Consider the following 22,676-nt stretch of genomic DNA (forward strand, 5'->3'; position numbering starts at 1 on the left):
CAGATTATTATGCATTCAGAGATCATAATAATCTGGCCACTCAGTGTATTTTAAAGGCCTGCTGAAAAAAAATTTCAAGGTGTTTAGTACATTTACTGAAGAAGCAGCAGCAATAGATAGGGTGTGAAGAGGTCAAGAGGTCTCCATTATATACAGTAACATCTAATGCATGCAAGAGATGCATTAGATTTTAAAAATAACATCTAATATGCTTTAGGTCCATCCTTTAGGTCCATCCTAGATGCATTAGATGTTAAAAATAACATCTAATATGCTTTAGGTCCATCCTTTTCTTAGCTTGTTAATATTGTGAGTGGCTAGATTATTATGTCCCCTGGTTGAGGGGACAATATTAACAAGCTAAGAAAAGCTAGCCAGCAGTAACAAAGAATTCACTTCTGGTAGTTTAAGTAAACATGATCATTGGCATTGCTTTCTTCCAGGGCAAATGCTAGTGATATATAAGTATTATATATATATATATATATATATATATATGTTGATTTGGGAAATCCATACCTCAGAGAAAAACTTACGTAGTGATCTTTATTTAAAATTTCAGTAATATTTGTCCCATCCTAAAGCATCATATAACTGGGAACTATTTGATTTCAATTTTCTCACTTTTAGTTATCTTTTTTTAGCTAGTTCTTTTTATTTTATTTTAAAAAATATATTTATATTGATTTCAGAGAGGAAGGAAGAGGGAGAGATAGAAACATCAATGATGACAGAGAATCATTGATTGGCCTGCCTCCTGCATGCCCCACATTAAGGATTGAGCCCACAACCCAGGTATGTGTCCTGACCAGGAATGGAACCATGACTTCCTGATTCAGAGGTCCACGCTCAATCACTGAGCCTTGCTGCTGGGCTAAGCTATTTCTATTTAAATATATTCACAAAATATTATTTGTCAACCCCTAGGGCTGCACAGGTTCCATTCTCTTTAGTGAAATTATAATCTGAATAGACTAAGGTCATCAATAATAAAATATACTCAATGACTATATTTTTCATTTTAGCATGGAAAGATAAAGATTTTTATATAAGAAATCTTGATTTATATGTGTCATTACTTTCCTCCTGAAAAGTAAACCATAATTCACAATATAAATACATAGAAAGAAGTGTCAGGCCATGTTTTCATTTGAAAACACCAATAAATATATGCCACTTCATTAGTATCCAAGGTGTTCTCAGTGATTAAATAGAATGATTTTTTATTATACCCATCTATGATCTTATTAGTTGCTATGCCTTTATAAGTGGGTCCACATTAAATGACAACCACAATCAATATCAGTGTGACAAGACTTGAAATTGCATGTAGTTTTTAAAGATTGTCTGACTTTTAGCTGACTTCCCTATGAATTGCCTGTAGGATAATATCTTGTTGCCAATATGTAACATTTTGCATGGAGAATGTAATAGCTCACTGATTTTTATTTAGTATCCTTTTAATCAATTACCAAAGAACAAATATAAACAAAAGAAACAAACAGCAAGTTGTCAGTTTTTAAAACGGAATGGTCTTGCCCAGCTGATGTGGTTCAGTGGTTGAGCAATGACCTATGAACCAGGAGGTCCTGGTTAGATTCCCAGTCAGGGCACGTGCCTGGGCTTCAGGTTCAGTCCCCAGAAGGGGTGCAGGAGGCAGCTGATTGATGATTCTCTGTCATAATTTATGTTTCTATCTCTCTCTCCCCCTCCCTTGTTCTCTCTCTGAAATCAATAAGAACATATTAAAAAAAACTGGATGGTCTTTTAGTATGGGTTTATGAAATCTATTTACTAGGATATCACTTGCTAAAAATATTGCACTTTTATACAGAAAAAATGTGATAGCATAGCAATAGTATAGAAAGTCCCCATAAAACCCACACCCAGTTTCACCTATTATTAGTATCTTATATTATCAAAGCACATTTGTTACAATTAATTAACCAATATTGATACATCATTGCTAACTATAGTCCATTATATTTATTCATATTTCTTCAGTTTTCACCTAAGGTCCTTTTTCTGTTACATAGCTCATTTATTCATTGTGTCTTCAAGAAAGAAGACATACAAGTTTAAGAAATAGTCTTAAAGTACTAAATGACTGAACACTTGCACAATGTGTAATAGGCCAATATAATTAACATTTAAAATTTCAGTAATATTTGTCCCATCCTAAAACATCATATAACTGGGAACTATTTGATTTCAATTTTCTCACTTTTAGTTATCTTTTTTTAGCTAGTTCTTTTTATTTTATTTTTAAAAATATATTTATATTGATTTCAGAGAGGAAGGAAGAGGGAGAGATAGAAACATCAATGATGACAGAGAATCATTGATTGGCCTGCCTCCTGCATGCCCCACATTAAAGATTGAGCCCACAACCCAGGTATGTGTCCTGACCAGGAATGTGGAACATGTTGCTCTTGAAATCACATATTAAATAGTACCATTCATTTTGCCTCCTTTATTTCTATTTATAAATGCAGAAATAAAATGACACTTGTCTTTCAAATATTGGAAATGACAATTATAGATGTTTAATCATAACATTTAAAAGAATATGACCCTAACATATGACCAGATAAATAGATAAAAAGGAGTCACACATTTAAAAAATGTTAAATATATTTTAATTAGTATTAACTTAAATATGTAGGCAATATCACACTAATTATTTGTTCAAATGCTCTAAACTTAGTAAAGCAGTTGAATGACCTGTGTATTTTTGTATGGTATATTTGAGGAATGAGAAATGAGGCCCATGCTACCTCACTCTCAGTACTGAGGCTCTATCAAGGGTTTTAAACCAACCAATAGAAGTTTCATCTTTAGCGATTCCACTCTGGGAACATATTTGAAAAAAACCCTGAAACAATTGAAAAGAATACATGCACCCTTATGTTCACTGCAGAATTATTTATAATAGCCAAGATCTGGAAGCAACCCAAATGCCCATCAGTAGATGAGTGGATAAAAAAGCTGTGGTACATTTACACAATGGAATACTATGCAGCTGTAAAAAAGAAAGAAATCTGCCCTGGCTGGGTGGCTCAGCTGGTTGGACAGTGATCCTGTACACCAAAAGGTTATGGGTTCAATCCCTATTAGGGGCATGTATGAGAGGCAACTGATTAATCTTTCTCTCTCACATTTCTATCTGTCTCTCCCTGTATTTTTTTCTCTTTCTCCCTTCCTCTCTCTCTCTTTCTCTCTCTCTCTCATCTCATCTCTAAAAAAAATAATGACAACATATATTTGAATGAGGAATACAAAAAAGGAAATCTTACCTTTTGAGACATCATGGATGGACCTGGAGAGTATTATGTTAAGTGAGATAATCCAGTCAGAGAAAAATAAGTAGCATGTGATTTCACTTATATGTGGAATCTAATGAACAAAATAAACTAGCAAACAAAATAAAAACAGACTCATAAATTCAGAGAATATACTGACAGCTGTCAGAGGGACGGGGAGTTGGGGGGCTGGATGAAAAAGGTGAAGGGATTAAACAAAAAAAATCAAAACTTATAGACACAGACAAAAATAGGATGGTGATTACCAGAGGGAAAAGGGGATAGGGGGAGGTAGAAGAGAGTAAAAGAGGGACAAATTACTTGGGATGGTGAACACACAATGCAATATAAAAATCTACTATAGAATTGTACACCTGCAACCTATATAATTTTATTAACCAACTAGAGGCCCGGTGCATGAAATTCGTGCACGGGGGTGTGTGTCCCTCACCCCAGCCTGCACCCTCCCCAATCTGGGACCACTCAAGGGATGTCCGACTGCCTGGTAGGATCGGGCCTAAATGGGAAGTCGGACATCCCTCTCACAATCCAGGACTGCTGGCTCCCAGCTGCTCACCTGCCTGCCTTCCTGATTGCCCCTATCCGCTTCTACCTGCCAGCCTGATCACCCCCTAACCACTCCCCTGCCAGCCTGATTGATGCCTAACTGCTCCCCTGCCACCCTGATTGCCCCTAACTGCCCTCCCCTGATGGCCTGGTCACCCCTAACTGCCCTCACCTGCAGACATGGTTCCCCCCAACTACTCTCCCCTGCAGGTCTGGTTCTCCCCCAACTGCCCTTCCCTGCAGGCCCAGTCGCACCCAACTTCTCTCCTCTGCCGGCCTGGTCACCCATAACTGCCCTCCCCTGCAGGCTTGGTCACCCCCAACTGCCCTTCATTGCAGGCCTGGTCCCTCCCAACTGCCCTCCCTTGCAGGCCTGGTCCCTCTCAACTGCCCTCCCTTGCAGGCCGGATCCCTCCCAACTGCCCTCCCCTGCTGGCCATCTTGTGGTGGCCATCTTGTGTCCACATGGGGGCAGCCATCTTTGACCACATGGGGGCAGCTATCTTGTGTGTTGGAGTGATGGTCAATTTGCATATTACTCTTTTATTAGATAGGATAGCATCCCAATAAATTCAATAAAAAACATGTAATATTAAAAAAAGAAATCATTGTATTAAGATTAAATTATTTGTTCAAATGCTCTAAACTTATAAAGCAGTTGAATAGCCTATGTATTTTTGTATGGTATATTTTAAAGTTTAGGCAAAGGAATTTAACCTTAAACTTCTATAAACAACAATATAATTGTAGATTCTTCTTTATTCTTTCCTTTAAACTAATAGTTTTTACTGAATAATGCAGTATAAAATTAAATAGGGCTGGTCTAGCAATAAGTGTGAGAAAAGCACATTATTTTTGCCCTGTATGAAGATAAGCAACAACAACAAAATCTTATAAAATAATACCCAGAGAAATATCATTTATAGATGTGAACACTATATTCACATTCAAATATTTTTCTTGTAAATATGAAAAAACATATGTAATAAGGACATAGTGTCTACAAAAGAAACATTATTTTCCACTGTTAATAAATCTTTATTGTTGAAAGTATTGCCCTCTCCCCCATCACCGTCCCTGGCCTTTACCACTCTATTGTCTGTGTCTATGGGATATGCATATATGCATATAAGTTCATTGGTTGATCTCTGCCCCCACTCCACCCTTCCCTGCCTCCCCTATGAAGTTTGACAGTCTGTTCCATGTGGTCTATTTTTGTTCATAAGTTTACATTGTTCATTAGATTCCACATATGAATGAGATCATGAGATACTTCTCATTCTCTGACTGGCTATTTCGCTTAGCATAATGCTCTCCAGGTTCATCCATGCTCTTGCAAATGGTCAGAGTTCTTTCTTTTCTACAGCTGCATAGTATTCCATTGTATAGATGTACTACAGTTTTTTAATTTATTTATCTGTTGATGGGCACTCAGGCTGTTTCCAAATCTTAGCAATTGTAAATTGTGTTGCTATGAACATAGGGGTGCATATATTCTTTCTAATGGGTGTTTCTGGATTCTTGGGATATATTCACAGAAGAAGGATCACTTCTTAGAAAGCTACAGGACATTGGAAAAGGAGATAGAGGAAGATAAACACAAGTGGAAGAATAGACCGTGTTTATGAATTGGTAGAATCAACATCATTAAAATGGTCATACTACCAAAAGCAATTGTGAGTTTCAATGTAATACCTATTAAAATACCAATGGTATATATTTTTTTATTGATTTTTTTACAGAGAGGAAGAGAGAGGGATAGAGAGTCAGAAACATTGATGAGAGAGAGACATCGATCAGCTGCCTCCTGCACGCCCCCTACTGGGGATGTGCCTGCAACCAACGTACATGCCCTTGACCGGAATCGAACCTGGGACCTTTCAGTCCGCAGGCCAACACTCTATCCACTGAGCCAAACTGGCCTCGGCACCAATGGTATATTTTAAAAAAATCTAGAACAAACTCTACAAAAATTCATCTGGAATAAAAAAAAAAAAAGACCCTGAATAGCTGCAGCAATCCTGACAAAGAAGAACAAAGTTGAAGGGATCACAGTACCAGATATCAAGCTATACTACAAAGCCACTGTTTTCAAAACTGCCTGGTACTGGCACAAGAACAGACATATAGACCAATGGAATAGAACAGAGAACCCAAAAATTGACCCAAGCTGTTATGCTCAATTAATATTTGACAAAGGAGGCAAGAGCATACAGTGGAGTCAAGACAGTCTCTTCAATAAATGGTGTTGGGAAAATTGGACAGATACAAGCAAAAAAATGAAATTAGACCACCAACTTATATCATACACAAAAATAAACTCAAAATGAATAAAAGATTTAAATGAAACCATAAAAATCTTAGAAGAAACCATTGGCAACAAAATCTCAGATATCTTTTGTAGCAATGTATTTATAGATACATTTCCTAGGATAATGGAAATTAAGGAGAAAATAAACAAATGGGATTACATCAAAATAAAGAGCTTCTGCACAGCAAAAGAAACCATCAATAAAATAACAAGTGAGCCCACTCCATGGGAGAACATATTTGCCAATGACACATCCACTAGGGGATTAACCTCCAAAATCTACAAGAAACTCATGCAACTTAACAAAAGGAAGACAAACAATCCAATTTTAAAATGGGCAAAGGACCTAAATAGACACTTCTCCAAAATGGACATACAGAAGGCCGAAAGGCATATGAAAAAAATGCTCAAAGTCACTAATGATCCAGGAGATGCAAATCCAAAGGACAGTGAGGTACCACCTCACACCTTTTAGAATGGCTATCATCAACAAATCCACAAACAAGTGCTGGCGAGGATGTAGAGAAAAGGGAACCCTGCTACACTGCTGGTGGGAATGCAAACTAGTGCCGCCTCTGTGAAAAACAGTTTAGAGATTTCTCAAAATATTAAAAATGGAACTACCATTTGACCCAGTGATCTCACTTCTAGGAATATATTCACTGTTATATTACTATTGTTTTATTATTGTTACCTTTCTAAAATCATCTCCTACCACTCTTCCCATTGAGGATTCTACTTCAGCTGCATTGGATTTGTATTTGAAAATATCAAACACCCTCCTATTTCAGGACTCTTGAAATTGCTGTTGTGTCCTTCTGGAAAGCTCTCTCTGTAAATACCCACTCAGCTTACTTCCTATTCTGTGAGAAATAATGCTTACAATAAGTTTCACTGTTTACAATCTAGGATTTCCCTTATGCATAAATATTTCTCAATCATATTCCATATCATAGATAGATTTGTGAGGAGGATAAAGAAGCATAATACATTTGGCCCTGTCTAAATAGTTTTGTTAAGAAAGTAAATACACCATCATGTGTCTGTTTTCAGGAAAGGCACAGGCTTCTGTACCTGAGGCATATGGTCTCTTTGATGAGTATCCAGATCCTCAAAGAACAAAATGGTACCATAGTTACTGAATGGCCATGGGACCTGCATGTGATCTTAAAATCACTATAATGGCATATTTTTGAGTTCACCAGTTAAGGATGTTTTAGACATTAATAAATGGACTGCGTGGGGGCATGCAGCATTGATTTGCAAAGAAAAAATGGATGGTGGCCACGGGCTCCTTTTTGGCACAGCAGTATTAACTTCTCACTTGCTTAGAATTCTTGAGTCAGACATCCTTATGTCTTTCTCTTTCGTTTAGATCTGTGCTCAAATGTTATCTCATCAGAAAGACCTTCCCTATCTGAAGGAGTATCCCTTCTTAACTCTCTTCCTTATGTTTTTCTTTTTCTTCCTACTACTACTTAACTGTAATATTTTGGATTTTTTAAAATTTCTTTTTCTTAGTCCTCAACCAAGGAAATGTTCATTGATTTTTAGACATAACAGGAAGGAATAGAGAGAGAGAGATACATCAATGTGAGAGAAACATGGACCAGTTGCCTCCCATATGCACCATGATGGGGGATCAAACCCACAACCTAGGTATGTGCCCTGATCTGACCTGCGATAGAACCTGCAACCAAAGTCACCAACACTTTTTTACTTTTTTACTTTAATCTGAGCTAGTTGAGAGAGAGAGAGGAATGAAGAGGGATATATATATATATATATATATATATATATATATATATATAGATATAGAGAGAGAGAGAGAGAGAGAGAGAGAGATAGCTGCCTCCTGCATGCCCCCAACTGGGGATTAAGCCTGAAACCTGTCCATGTGCCCTGGCAGGGAATCGAACTGGCACCCTTTTAATGCACAGGAGAACACCCATCCAACTTAGATACTTTTTTATAAGAAACAAACTAAATAAAAAGAGTCCATTTGTAATAGCAACAAATCTATAAAATCACTAAAAATTAGCAAAAGAAATAATATATAAGAATTCTACAGAGTAATTCTAAAAACTATTAAAAATTACAACAGTATTTTTACTAATTTGATTTTATGAGAGGAGTTATTATAAAACACGTCTCTTTAAATTATTCTATAACTTCTGCATATTTCTAATGAAATTCAGGTGGATTTTGGGAGAAAATTAGTAAACTTTTAAAAATGTTACATAAATTTTTACATATATCTAAAGCATTTTTAAAAGAGAGCAAAAGTTTATTCACAAGGGAATAAAGTCCTGAATACAAAAGTTAATACAAAAATTTAGTAGCATATAATATAGCAAGATACCTTTATGACCTACTAGTGAGAAATTATTTCTTAAACTAAATTCCCATATTAAAAACTCTAGAATCATATTTAGAAATGCACTATGGTGGGTTGGTCCCCCATTCTCCATGCACAAGATATGATTTCTTTTTTTTTTTTTTTATGTGTCACTGTGGCTAGGCTTTATTTTTTTACTTTTTCTTTTTTTAATTCTTTATTGTTTAAAGTATTAATACACACACACACACACACACACACACACACACACTAGAGACCCGGTGCACGAAATTCGTGCATGGGCGAGGTGTCCCTCAGCCCAGCCTGCACCCTCTCCAATCTGGGACCCCTAGATGGCAGTCACACATCCCTCTCACAATCCAGTACTGCTGGCTCCTAACCACTCACCTGTCTGCCTGCCTGATCACCCCTAACCACTTCTGCCTGCCAGCCTGACCACACCCTAACCACTCCCCTGCCAGCCTGATTGATGCCTAACTGCTCCCCTGCCAGCCTGTTTGGCCCTAAATGCCCTCCCCTGCAGGCCTGGTCACCCCTAACTGCCATCCCCTGCAGGCCTGGTCCCCCCAAACTGCTCTCCCCTGCAGGCCGGGGTCCCTCCCAACTACCCTCCTCTGCAGGCCTGGTCCCCCCAAACTGCTCTCCCCTGCAGGCCTGGGTCACCCCCAACTTCCCTTCCCTGTAGGCCCGGTCACCCCCAACTTCCCTCCTCTGCCGGCCTGGTCACCCCTAACTTCCCTCCCCTGTAGGCTTGGTTGCCCCCAACTGCCCTCCCTTGCAGGCCTGGTCCCTCCCAACTGCCCTCCCCTGCTGGCCTGATTACCCACAACTGCCCTCCCTTGCAGGCCTGTTCCCTCCCAACTGCCATCCCCTGCTGGCCATCCTGTGGTGACCATCTTGTGTCCACATGGGGGCAGGATCTTTGACCACATGGGGGCAGCCATCTTGTGTGTTGGAGTGATGGTAAATCTGCATATTACTCTTTTATTAGATAGGATAGAGGCCTGGTGCATGGGTAGGGGCCAGCTGGTTTGTCCTGAAGGGTGTTCCGGATCAAGGATCAAGGTGGGGGTTCCCTTGGGGCATGGGGCAGCCTGGCTGAGGGGCCTGTGGTGGTTTGCAGGCCAGCCACACCCCCGGCAACCCAAGCAGAGGCCCTGATATCTGGGATTTATTTATCTTCTATAATTGAAACTTTGTAGCCTGGAGTAGAGCCAAGCCTCCTGCTTGCTCCGTGGTGGCAGCCATTTCTGTTGGGATTTATTTATCTTCTGTAATTGAAATTTTGTAGCCTGGAGTGGAGGCCTAGGCCGGCCAGGGCTGCAGAAGCTTGGCTTCCTCCATCGCCAGAGGCAACCCTAACCTCCTGCTCTCTCCAGCTCCGTGGATGCTGCCATTTTTGTTGGGATTTATTTATCTTCTATCATTGAAACTTTGTAGCATTGAGTGGAGGCCTAGGCTGGCAAGGGCAGGTGGAAAGCTTGGCTTCCTCCATTGCCAGGGAAACCCAAGCCTCCCTACTGCTCTTCATGGCCGCAACCATCTTGGTTGGGTTTATTTGCATATTCGCTCCTGATTGGCTTGTGGGTGTGGCTTGTGGGCATGGCTTGTGGGTGTAGTGGAGGTACGGTCAATTTGCATATTACTCTTTTATTAGATAGGATATATATGTGACTTGATTTCTAAGGTCTTGTCCCAACCCAAGGGCCTGTCACTAAGTCAAGGGGGACCTGTTTTTTCCACCCTTTGGAGGACAGAAATGGGCATATCCAGGTTATGGGCAAGCAGCACAAACTGTTCTACTATTTTGCATATTGTTCCTTCTGTACCACAAACTGTATAAAATTGATGTATTTTTTTGCAAAAAATTAAAAGTGAAAATTGTTGAATTTTATGTTATAAAATTAAGGCTTTCTCTTTTATAAAAAATGAATGGTTGTAAAATTTAGGGAAGATTTTGGAATGCTAAAAATATAATATATTATATACGTACACACACAGAGTAATATGGAATGGTCTTTAAAGAGTGCTTAGTAAAGCACATTAATACATAAAGTATGCATATAGTAAAAAAAAAATAAAGGACACTGAGTAAGGTAGTTAAGAGGAAGCAAAAATGCCGTTAGTAGATGAGAAAGACACAATGAAAATGACAATTGAGTTCAGGTCTCTAATGCCAGGGATACTGCTATATGCATACTCACAGCGTGGGGTCATGGTAGAGAGATGTTCTTAAATGAAATACATATACTTATAATTCAATTACATAAGAATGTATTTGGGTTTTTAAATCTCCAAACTTGTATATTAATATAACTGTAATAACTTGGCTTTAATATCTATTTTAGGAATAACTGCAGATTATCCTGTTATATTACATGTTAGAAATTTAGTCCATTCTCTGTTTATTTCATGCAATATTTGTAGAAAGCCGGATGGCTTAAAGACCATCACTTTGCCCTGAGTGTCAGAGCCCATATTGTACCAGTGTGATAATTCACACTGACTGCCATTTTTATTTGTTTGTTTGTTTTTAACTACTACAAGAGTTGTATTTTGGGGATGGAAGGCTGTTACCAACTAAACAGGATCCTTTCCCCTGCGCCGTATTTTGTTGAAGACAGGCATTAGAAAAGTTGGACATAAGAAAGCTCCTTTTCAAACCCTCCTTAACTAAGACATAATTCAGAATGGCCAATGGTAAATTAATAAGCCATTATATTTCAGTTAATAAGATACTCAATTCACCTTTCTCTTCTGCTTAAAATATCCCTGGCACATCAGTTAAAGCACTTCCTGTTTATTTTAAGAAAATACTAACTTTCCCCTTTAACCATAGGATAATTAACAGACATTTATTTAGAACATGAAAATAAATAAATAAGAAAATATTTCATGGAACTATCAGAAATAAGAGAAATGTTTTTAAAAATATTATTTGGTAACACTTTATATTTGATATTTTATCCAGCATTTAATTTTAGCAACTAATTTATTATAAATATATTTTCATGCTGGAAAATGAAATCAGGGATCCTCAAAAAATTTTGTTAGGCCAGAGTGGATAATTTAAAATTTTCTACAAGAGTGTCAAATGTATTAAATATTAACCTCCAAATTCTGCAGTTTTTAAAATGAATATTCATGGTGAGGAGAGATAATTTAAAGATCTGCTGAATCTAAAAATGTGGATTATATATTACTTTGAAAGTCCAATTAGTTGTACTAAATACAACCTGCAATCCCAACAATTATATAGCATTTTGGGGGGTAATCACAAAAATATTTAGGACAATTCGTTAATACACACTTTGTCATTTCACACTTTGTCATTTGCATGTTTACATTTCAACAAGAAGACTGAGTTCCTATAAAGGAATCATTTCACTCACTTGATTTGTCCTTTGTCATGTTTGTAATGTTGCTTTTTCTATTGGTATTATGTTTTGAATTTATAAAAGAAAGAAATTGTCAGGCAGATATATTGGAAAAGTTATATCTAGAAGCAAATATGCCAGTTCTTCTCTTCTATACTTATGTAGAGACACAGTTATCAAATATCCAGGTTTCCAAATAAATATAGTTTCATGCCAGTTATATATTTTAAAACATACTCCAAATACTTATTTTTCCAAAGCTCTTTTACAATTTCATAATGTTGCCAAGATCATCAATTGGGTCTGTAGCATGCTAGGGAAATAAAATCTTACAATAAAAAAAATTAAAAATAAAGATACACTAGGTTAAGTTATATTGGGCAATATTAGAGGAGGGAACAATTTTATCCCACTCAAACAATAAAGGTAACGTTAAATATTTTGTAAACTATCCTGTCCTGAAATTATACATTTTAAAATAATTTCCTGTTCCATTCCATGTCCTGAAATAAGTGACATAATTACATTTCCTACTTTAACATCTCTCTGCTATGAGCAACATTTTATTACATGCTTTATGTAAAATGTTTTTTTATGATTACAAACTAGCTATGAAACTAATACAACTTGAGATAAATCTCAAATGCCAAAGGAAGCTGTCCCGTGTTCTCACATAGATAACATTTATAAATCGTCAATATAGCAACTATGTACTACGGAGCCGATAAGAATGTGCTGAGCAGTATGAGGTTTTATTTTGTCAGAGTTGGTTTAACTCACAAAGTAAAAAGAGTTCTATGTGATTCATTACACTTTTGCAAATAATCACAACTATTTGAACATCCAAGCTACAAAGGATATTTTAAAAAAATTAATACTTATAGTAAACATTTCTTAGAACTGAAACAGAATTCTTAATGACATCAGAATGATACAGGAGAAGCAAAATCACAACCCTAAAATATATTCCCTATAAATTATGAAAACGTGTTATTCCTGTTTTCTTCATAGACTTAGAGGGGGGGATGTTTCTTGGAGATCCTGATTGACTATATATAAATCAGAGATTATTATAGCCCTTTTATTGAAACACTAAATGAGAGTTTTAGAGGATAAGATAACCTAGACTAGGACTTTCAATTATGCTAATGAAAACTCCTACCTGGCAGTAGACTCTCCTGTACTTTCATCAGCCATCATCTCCAAATCTTGTGAATGTTTCTCACAAGCTCTTTTGAACAAATTCTCCTCTGGAACTGCTTTAGGAGTATCTTCATTTGCTCGAAGATGTTCTATCAGGTTCTGTGGGTGCCAATTCTGAAGCACTCTTTGATGAGCAGGGGCCAGTCCTGACACTGGTGGCAATATGTTGTGGTGGACAGGACTATTGCTTTTCTTCAGTCCGTTTCTGTCCCGAGAGTGGTTCTTCAACCTGCCCTGAACCTGGGTCCCTCTATGCTCATATCCTTCCTGCTGAAGGCAGTTTCCAGGGTTGGAAGAACCTTGAGAAGGATGACTAAACCACCTCCAGCGTAGCCGTAGGATCTGTTTCACATCAAACTCTTTCTTGCCAGACATTGACATTGTTGCAGGAGGAAAGACAAAAGCCTTCTCTCACAGAAAGGAAACGGAGCCTTTGTTATCTCTGGTTTCTCTGCCTCTTCTGTTGAACTAACAAAAGCACAAGTGCCTAGAGCAGCCTTTTCTTGTTCCCCCTCCCCCGCTGCCTGCTGCCTGTGCTACACAGAGAATACTTCTAGCTTTCTAGCTGTGAAGCTGCAGCTAACAGTGTAGGTGGGAACCCATACTGACAGGATGATGAGGTCAGACCTTAAACAAGTAAATCAGCTTAGCACAGGAAAGCAGCTACCACAACACACTCCAGCTGCTGATGTGCATGCTCACTCACAGTCTTCCCTCCTGGACTTGCAAATATTGAACCCAGCTTCTTCCTTCCCAAGTTACAGTAGCTGAGGCTTAAAACCAAGCATGTGAGCAAAAGCAAAGTGTTTAAACTCACTTCCTTCTAGATTCCCTTCACTCACCCCACCCCCTGCCAGATTCTTTTCCCAGTAGCTCACTTCTAAAACTGTGCCACTTTGTCCTGGGAGAATTTGTAACAGTGAATTCATTATGATCTATTTTGGGGATCTTACAGAAATTTTGAAGGTGGTTTATTAAGGGAAAGCATCTTGCCATCAGTCCCCTCATTCAGGTTTGCCATTATTTTTACAATACATCTGAAAATGTGAATGTCTTTACATAAATATTTGCTTGAAAACCTGAACAGTTTTAAAAATATAAGAAAGTGTTTTCTAATCTCGTTAGCTTGGAAGAGATGTCTTCTCTCAGTTACCAAAGCCTGCAAATAAATAGCCCATTCTGATTCCATGCCTGTATACACATCTCCCTATCATGGTCTTCATTTTCATAGGTGGTATTAAAGGTCTATTTTTTTAAAGTTCTTATGAGAGGATGCAAAAGAACATGTTTTGAATTAACTCCAAATTGACACATAACTCAGTAATGACTGTACACAAAGTACTTTGAGATCTGAATCAGAATTACTAATAGCACATAAGTAGATGTTTTTTAACATGAAATGCATGTACCAATCCCATCTTTAAATTTAGTTTGAGTTTTATCCAGATTTCATGTCTGGCATGCAGGTGATAAGGGGGCAATAACATCAGTGTATCCTTAGAAAGAATATTGAAACTATAAGGTTTTGGTTTTAATTCTGGCTTTAGGGTTAATGAGATGTTTAATCTTGGCCAAGTCACTTATTCCATTAGCATAATATAAAGAGCCTGAATAGATTTCCAAAGTTTTAACTTGCAATGGATTTTTAAAACTTGGAAATAGAGAATGAAATGAGTATCTTTTTCTGTTTTGGTTGGTGTTTTACCTGCAGATTTCTATAAATGCAATTATACCTTTCTCTTATATCCCCACTTGTTTTGCAGGTGTAATGGAAAATTAATATATCAACCAACATGACTGGGCTATGGGGTGCTCAGATATTTGGTCAAACATTATTTTGGTTGTTTCTGTGTGAGTGTTTTTGGATGTGTTTAACATTTTAATAAATAGACTGAGTAAAGTAAATAGTCCTCCCTACTGTGGGTGGGCCTTAGCCAAGCAATTGAAGGCCTGAATAAACAGAAGGCTGACCCTTCTCTAAATAAGAGGGAATTCTTCCTGCCTGACTACCTTCAATCTGAGACATCATCTCTTTTTTTTTTTTCCTGACTTCAGACTCAAATTGAAATATTGGTTCTTCCTGGGTTTCAAGCCTCCTGGCTTTTGGAATTGACTTATACCATCAGCTCTTCTAGGTCTTCAACTTGCTGACAGCAGATCTTGAGACTTGTCTGCATCCATAATTATGTGATACAATTCATTATAATAAAACAATCTCTCTTTCTCTTTCCCCCTCTCTCTGTACTGCACACACATCCTATTGTTTCTATTTCCCTGGAGGACCCTCACTGATACAGTAGGTTTTTTTCTAGTACTAAAAATTAATAAACGTTGATAAATATATAGTTGATTTTTATACCACCTGCAAATAATTTATTGCTATCTCCAAATTTCCAACCTATTTACAAACATGTTTCTTTTAAAAAAAATATATTTTTATTGATTTTAGAGAGGAAGGGAGAAGGATAGAGAGAAAGAAACATCAATGATGAGAATCATTGATAAACTGCCACTCGCACGCCCCCTTCTGGGGATCAAGCCCGCAACCCAGGCATGTGCCCTTGGCCGGAATTGAACCTGGGACCCTTCAGTCCTCAGGCTGACCCTCTATCCACTGAGCCAAACCAGCTAGGCACCAACATGTTTCTTAAGCCTCGATGTTAGCATCTATTATCATCACTTCCTGGTGAGTGTGTTTTCCCTTCCTAGTATTTTGCAATGCAAATAATTGGAAAGGATCTCAAATAGTTCTTCTGATGAGCCCCAGGCATATCAATGAGTCCTGGTAACAAAATATCAATTGCCTTTCTATTATCTGGGGAGGGGACATTCCAAGTAAACTCCTTGAAGATAAAATCTGTGTTTTAGACTTTGGGTTCCACACTATGCCCAAAACACAATGTTGGACATTGAGTAAGCAAACTGTAGAAAGCAGTCAGAATAAATATAATGTTATAATAGATTTGAAAATAATGTGTCCTAGGCACAAGAATAATAACTAAATTGGCCATCTAAGTAGTTCAAAATAATATCTTCTGGGCCACCAAGAGTCTGCATTATTTTTCTATTACATTTCCCTGAGATGATTATGATTAAGATAAAATTGCATATTTCCCTGTGTACCTTTTACAGTAAGATGAATGGTAACTGACACTTGTCAAAATCTAAATATCGATAGAACAATACTATATGATTCTATCTAGAATGTGCTTTTTAAAAGTATGCAGATTATGGCCCAGCCGGCGTGGCTCGGTGGTTGAGCATCGACCTATGAACCAGGAGATCAGGGTTGTGGGCTCAGTCCCCAGTAGGGGGCGTGCAAGAGGCAGCCAAGTAATGATTCTCTCATCATTGATGTTTCTATCTCTCTTTCCCTCTCCCTTCCTCTTTGAAATTAATAAAAATATTTTAAAAATACAAAACATAAAAATATGCAGATTATGGACATTTTCCTGGATCTTGGACACAGAATTATAGAATGGATAAAAAAGTATATAGAGCTAGAAAATTATTGAAGAGAAATAATATTTTATGAAGCATGAGGGTTTCTCTTAAATTTCTGTCTATAAAAGAAAGATTCAAACATATTCAAACAGAAATAAAGACAATGTGAGGGTAGAACAATATCTTATTTATCTTTTCTTTTCCTTTGCCTTATTATCTACTTGAAATCAAGTAACTAATATATGTAGAATTAATGAATAACAAATTCTAAAATAATATATTGTCACATAAATTTATTGTCTCAATATGTGCTAGAATTCTTTTTACATTTTTTAAAATTAAAGTATAGTGGACATAAAATTATATTAGTTTCAGGTGTACAACATAATGGTTTGACATTTGTATAACTTACTATAATATAACCACAATAAGTCTAGTAACCGACCATCTGTCACCATACAAAGTTATTATGATATTATTGACTATTTTTCATATGCTGTACATTACATCTTTGTAATTTATTTTATAACTGAAAGTGTGTACCTCTTATTCCCCTTTACCTTTTTCACCCATCCTTCCACTACCCTATTATTCGGTAATCATTAGTTTGTTCTCTGTATCTATGAGTCTGTTTCTATTTTTAAATGAAACTGCAAAATTGTTATGGGCTAAAATGCCCTTCTAGATAATTAATGATTATACAGTTGGGAAACAAACCTGTAAACCAGTTGAAAAATCCTGGCAACTTAGCATCCGTGTGCTCCCTTGATGTATTCTGAGTAAAATGCTGACCAGAAAATTAAATTAGTCACTACTAGGACACCTCAAAATTTAACATTATTCAAATGTACCTAGGAATATTTTTCCCTATAATTATCTGATTACATGACTTAAAGAAAAATAATGCAGTCATAGACATCTGTGTATTAAAAGCTGCACATCAATAACTCATCATAGTCCGAAGATGGAACTAGTCACTTGGCACAAGCCACACTGGGCAGCACTAAAATTATTTTTTTTAAAAAAAAGCAGTACAGGCATACCTCAGAGATATTGTGGATTTTGTTCTTCTCAATAACTTGCTGCAACTTCTGTATCAGCACTTGGTGCTTCACGTTGCACTTTTATTACGATCTGAAGATGACTTCTTTCCTAAAACCTCAAAAACCAACCTCTGCTAGCTTTAAGCTTTTCTTTTGCAGCTTCCTTCCCATTCTGAGCCTTCAAAGAATTGAAGAGATTTAGGGATCTGGCTCTGGATTGGACATTGGTTTATGGTAATATTGTGGCGAGTTTAATCTTTTATCCAAGTCACTAAAACTTTTTCCACATCAGCAATGTCTGTTTCATTTTCTTATCATTTGTGTGTTCACTGAAGTAGCACTTTTCATGTCCTTCAAGAACTTTCTTTTGCAGTCACAATGTGGCTAACTGACACAAGAAGCCTAGCTTTAGACCTACCTAAGCTTTTGACATGCCTTCTGCACTAAATCAATTATAGCTTTTGATTTAAATTCAGAGACATGCAACCCTTCCTTTCAACTGAATATTTAGAGGCCATTATAGAGTCTCATTTTAATATTGTTTTATCTAAGGGAATAGTGAAGACCAAGGAGAGTGAGAGAGATGGGAAGATGGGCCCTCAGTGGAACAGTCAGAACACACATAACATATATTGATTAAATATGCTGTCATATGAGCATAGTTGTTGGCAGTCAGAAACAATTACATAGTAACATCAGAGATCATTAATCACAGATCACCATGACAAGTATAATAATAATGAAAAAGTTTGAAAATTGTGAGAATTACCAAAATGTAACATAGATTCACAAAGTGAGAAAAAGCTGCTGGACATGTGCTACAGGTAGACTTGCTCAATGCAGAGTTTCCACAAACCTTCAATTTGTGAAATCCACAATATCTGTAAAGCACAATAAAGCAAAGCAAAATAAAACGAGGTATGGCTGTATCTTATTTAGAGATTTTTGGCTACTAAACAGATGACTTTAAACCAACCCTTGTCCTAAGTAACTACACTCCAAATCACTACCAAATGAAGGAGGTTAACAAATCATTAACATTGATTCATAGCCTCAGTAAGTTTTCTTTATTTTTCTTTTTTTTGCTCAATCCCTTCACCCACCCAACACCACTGCCCACTCCCATCTCCCCACTCCCTGCCAGAGCTGTCTACCAGCTCTCTATCTATGAGTCTGTCTCTATTTTGGTTGGTAAGTTTTCTGACTCCAGCCAAAGGATATCACATAATTGAATGAAGGTGTTATAACCAAACTCCTTCCATTTGCATCCATTTATTTAAGTGAACAGATTTTTTTCATTGCTCACATCTTCAAAAACAAGTGGAAAAAAAAATGATGCTAACTCCTATCTCATTCTAGCGAAAAGTAATATTCATTGCAGATACATGAACTTAGTACAAAAACAGTATCATATGACTCTACTAATAACTAATTCTCAATAACATGTTAATATGTTTAATATATTTTACAAATAAAAAAATGTGACCATCATTTTGTTTAATTACTATACTAATAATTATAATGATCCCTCATTGAAAAAATCACAAAAATAATTAAAACACAAAATTCAATTTATATATGTATTTTTACAGAAATTATGATCAAACAATCAATGTAATATTTTAAGCAAAAATTATTTCATAAGGAAACTGAAATAAAAAATGTAGTTTATTTTTTCAATAGATGGAAAAAAGTTAATTCTACTAAGTAGAAATACTTATTACATTAAATAAGTATTTTTAGTTGAATTCATTGGGGTGACATTAGTTAATAAAAGTATATAGGTTTCCAGGTGGACAATCATATAATACATCATTTGTATATTATAATGTGCGTTCACCACACCAAGTCAAGCCTCCTTTCATCATCATTCATCCACCTTTAACCTTCTTCTACCTCCCCACAAACCCTTTCTCTCTTGTAATCATCATGCTATTGTCTGTGTCTATAAGTTGTTTTTTGTTTTGTTTTTAATATATTGTTATTGATTTCAGAGAGGAAGGGAGAGGGAGAGAGATATATAAACATCAATGATGAGAAAGAATCATTGATTGGCTGCCTCCTGCACACCCCACACTGGGGATTGAGCCCACAACTTGGGCATATGCCCTGACTTGGAATTGAATCATGACCTTCTGGCTCATAGGTCAACGCTCAACCACTGAGCCACACCGGCTGGGCAAGAATTTCATAGAACCATTGAAATATTTTGATTTAATCACATCAGTTTGTAGATGAAGTAACTGGAACTCAGAGAATAAGTTTATAATAAAATCCTAAAGTAATTTTCATACTAACTTATAAACATCTCGTTATATGTTGTACTTACTCAATTTGAACTATATACTAAATCACCTCTTGATAGATTTGGCTAATTTTTCAGCCTATTAACACAATTTGGCATGTTAAATATATCAAACAATGTGTTTGACAACCTTCTCAATTCCACTGCATATGTGGATGACCCTTTTCCCCAATGAAGTCTTTCACAAGGACTATAAAACAAACAGAATAGGGCAAAAGACAGCTCTTAGCCACACCATAAGAGATATTCTTCTAGTGAGGCCTTGTGAGATTAATTCTTTGTCTAGTCACTCAACTAGTTACAGTTATCTGTTTTATTGATTTAACAGTGTGCATGTTATACCACTAAACAGGCTAATCTTTTATTGTATTCCATAAGACAGTATCTTCAGCCTGGTGTGATTAAACATTCCATTTGCTTAGCTTGGAATAACTTCACTCATCTATAGAAAGTTTGTTATCCTTTAATAGCTCCTAACTTAAATCCCCAGTTCTCTTTTTAAGGGAAGTCTCTCTCTTCTTTTCCATCTCTAGGCTGCACTGTAGTACTCAATACATATTTGTATTGTCTTTTGTCTTTCTCTAAACATTTCCTGTAAGTATTGTATCACTAGCTTTTATATTAGCACTGAGTTCACTAGCCTTACATTACAAATTATTATTTCATAACTAAAATCTATTTTTATTTGGAAATTAATTTGTAGTGGGTAAGAGCTGGACATTAAATGTTAATGTCACTTAACACTTAAAAGTTAAATGACATTGTTTCATTGTTTTGACATTAAGAATGTGGGCTCTAATCTCTGGTCAGGGCACATACAAGAAGAAACAAATGAATGCACAACTAAGTGGAACAAAAAATTGATTCTCTCTCTCTCTCTCTTTCTCTCTCTCTTAAAAAAATAAAAAGGTTTTTAAAGAGAACATGGGCTCTAATTGGGTTTAAATCCTGGCTCTCCCACTTGTATGAACTTAGAAATTATTATACTCCCTGTGCTTTAGTTTTTCAAAGAAAAAGAAAGAAAGAAAGAAAAATCCTCCTATCTAATAAAAGAGTAATATGCAAATTGACCGTCACTCCAACACACAAGATGGCCGCCCCCATGTGGTCAAAGATGGCTTCCCCCATGTGGACACAAGATGGCCGCCACAAGATGGCCGACAGGGGACGACAATTGTGGTGATCAGGCCAGCAGGGAAGGGTAGTTGGGAGGGACCAGGCCTGCAAGGGAGGGCAGTTGTGGGCAACCAGGCCCTCAGGGGAGGGCAGTTGGGGGCAACCAGACCTACAGGAGAGGGCAGTTGGGGGTGACCAGGCCTGCAGGGGAGGGCAGTTGGGGGGACCAGGCTGGCAAGGGAGGGCAGTTAGGAGCAATCGGGCTGGCAGGGGAGCAGTTAGGCATCAATCAAGTTGGCAGGGGAGTGGTTAGGGGGTGATCAGGCTGGCAGGCAGAAGCTGTTAGGGGCAATCAGGCAGGCAGGCAGGTGAGCAGTTGGGTGCCAGCAGTCCTGGATTGTGAGAGGGATGTCCGACTGCCCGTTTAGGTACGACTGGGCCTAAATGGGCAATAGGTCATCCCTTGAGTGGTCCCAGGTTGGAGAGGGTGCAGGCTGGGCTGAGAGAAATGCCCCCCCATGCACGAATTTCATGCACCAAGCCTCTAGTAAAGAAATAAAAATGTCACCAACCTCATAGAGTTATTTTTCATTGGAATATTTAGTACATTTACTCTAAAGTAATTATTTAAATTATTGAATTTAGATCATTTTATCTTTCTTTTTCCCCTATCTGTTTTTCATTCTTCTGTTGCTCCTCTCCTCTTTTGTTTGGGATTAATCTATAATATATATATATATATATATATATATATATATATATATATATATATATATACTTTTAGAAATTAATTTTACTATATTTATTAAAGTTTTAGTTATACTTTTAGCATAATTTTAGTAGTTTCTTTAGGTAGTGTAATATATATCCTTACTTTTTTACCACTTAGTTTGTGTTAATCTTGCCGCTTTAATTAAAATACAAAGACCTTGAACTATATATGTTAATTTTCCAATTTCATACAATGTTATAGTTGTCATATGTCTTGCCACTACATACATTATAAATACAATAGAATGTTGCATAGAATTTTTTTCAAAGTCATATGTAACATAGAGCTATTAAATTTAATTCAGACATTTACCATTCCTGATGGTCTTCATTCCTCCTGAAGATTTCAGCTCCTGTCTCATATCATATTCCTTTAGCCAGGAGATGTCCTCTAGTTTTTGTTTGTTTGTCTTTTGGTAGTACAGTTATACTAGAGAATAAACAATACTCTATATTTTTCTGGCCTTCATTCTGGTAGGATATTTTCTCTAAATATAGAGTTCTATGTTGCCTTTTCCCAACATTTTAAATATCCTATTTTCTTTGGGCCTCTACTTTATTTTTTTCCTGATGAGAACTCAGTGGTCATGATTTTCTGTCTGCTTTCAGAAATTTAATTATGATATGCTTATAGTGTGGTTATCTTTTTATTTATCTTTGTTTTTGAGGTGTTCTGATCTTGAATCTGTAACAATGTCTTTCATCAATTTTAGGAAATTGTTGGCATTGTTTTTTTAATGTTTTTTGTTGGTCCACTTAATCTCTTCTATTCTTCTGTAATTTTAATTACACACATATTAAACATTTTCATATTGTCACACAGATCAATGTAGCTCTTTTAAATTCTTTTTGCTTTATGTTTTTCAGGTTGGACACTT

At 36.7% G+C, this 22,676-nt stretch overlaps 1 protein-coding gene across 1 annotated transcript in view; it reads right to left on the reverse strand.

The window, feature by feature from the left end:
- Positions 1 to 13,500, reverse strand: part of KLHL4 (kelch like family member 4) — a 99,898-nt gene extending 86,398 nt beyond the window's left edge. The window contains exon 1 of the mRNA XM_054715967.1: positions 13,079 to 13,500. Coding sequence (XP_054571942.1) covers positions 13,079 to 13,500 — 422 coding nt within the window. The remainder of the gene's footprint in view (positions 1 to 13,078) is intronic.
- Positions 13,501 to 22,676: the final 9,176 nt, after the last annotated feature.

Source organism: Eptesicus fuscus, chromosome 1 (assembly GCF_027574615.1).
Source record: "Eptesicus fuscus isolate TK198812 chromosome 1, DD_ASM_mEF_20220401, whole genome shotgun sequence".
NCBI classification, from domain to species: Eukaryota; Metazoa; Chordata; class Mammalia; order Chiroptera; family Vespertilionidae; genus Eptesicus; species Eptesicus fuscus.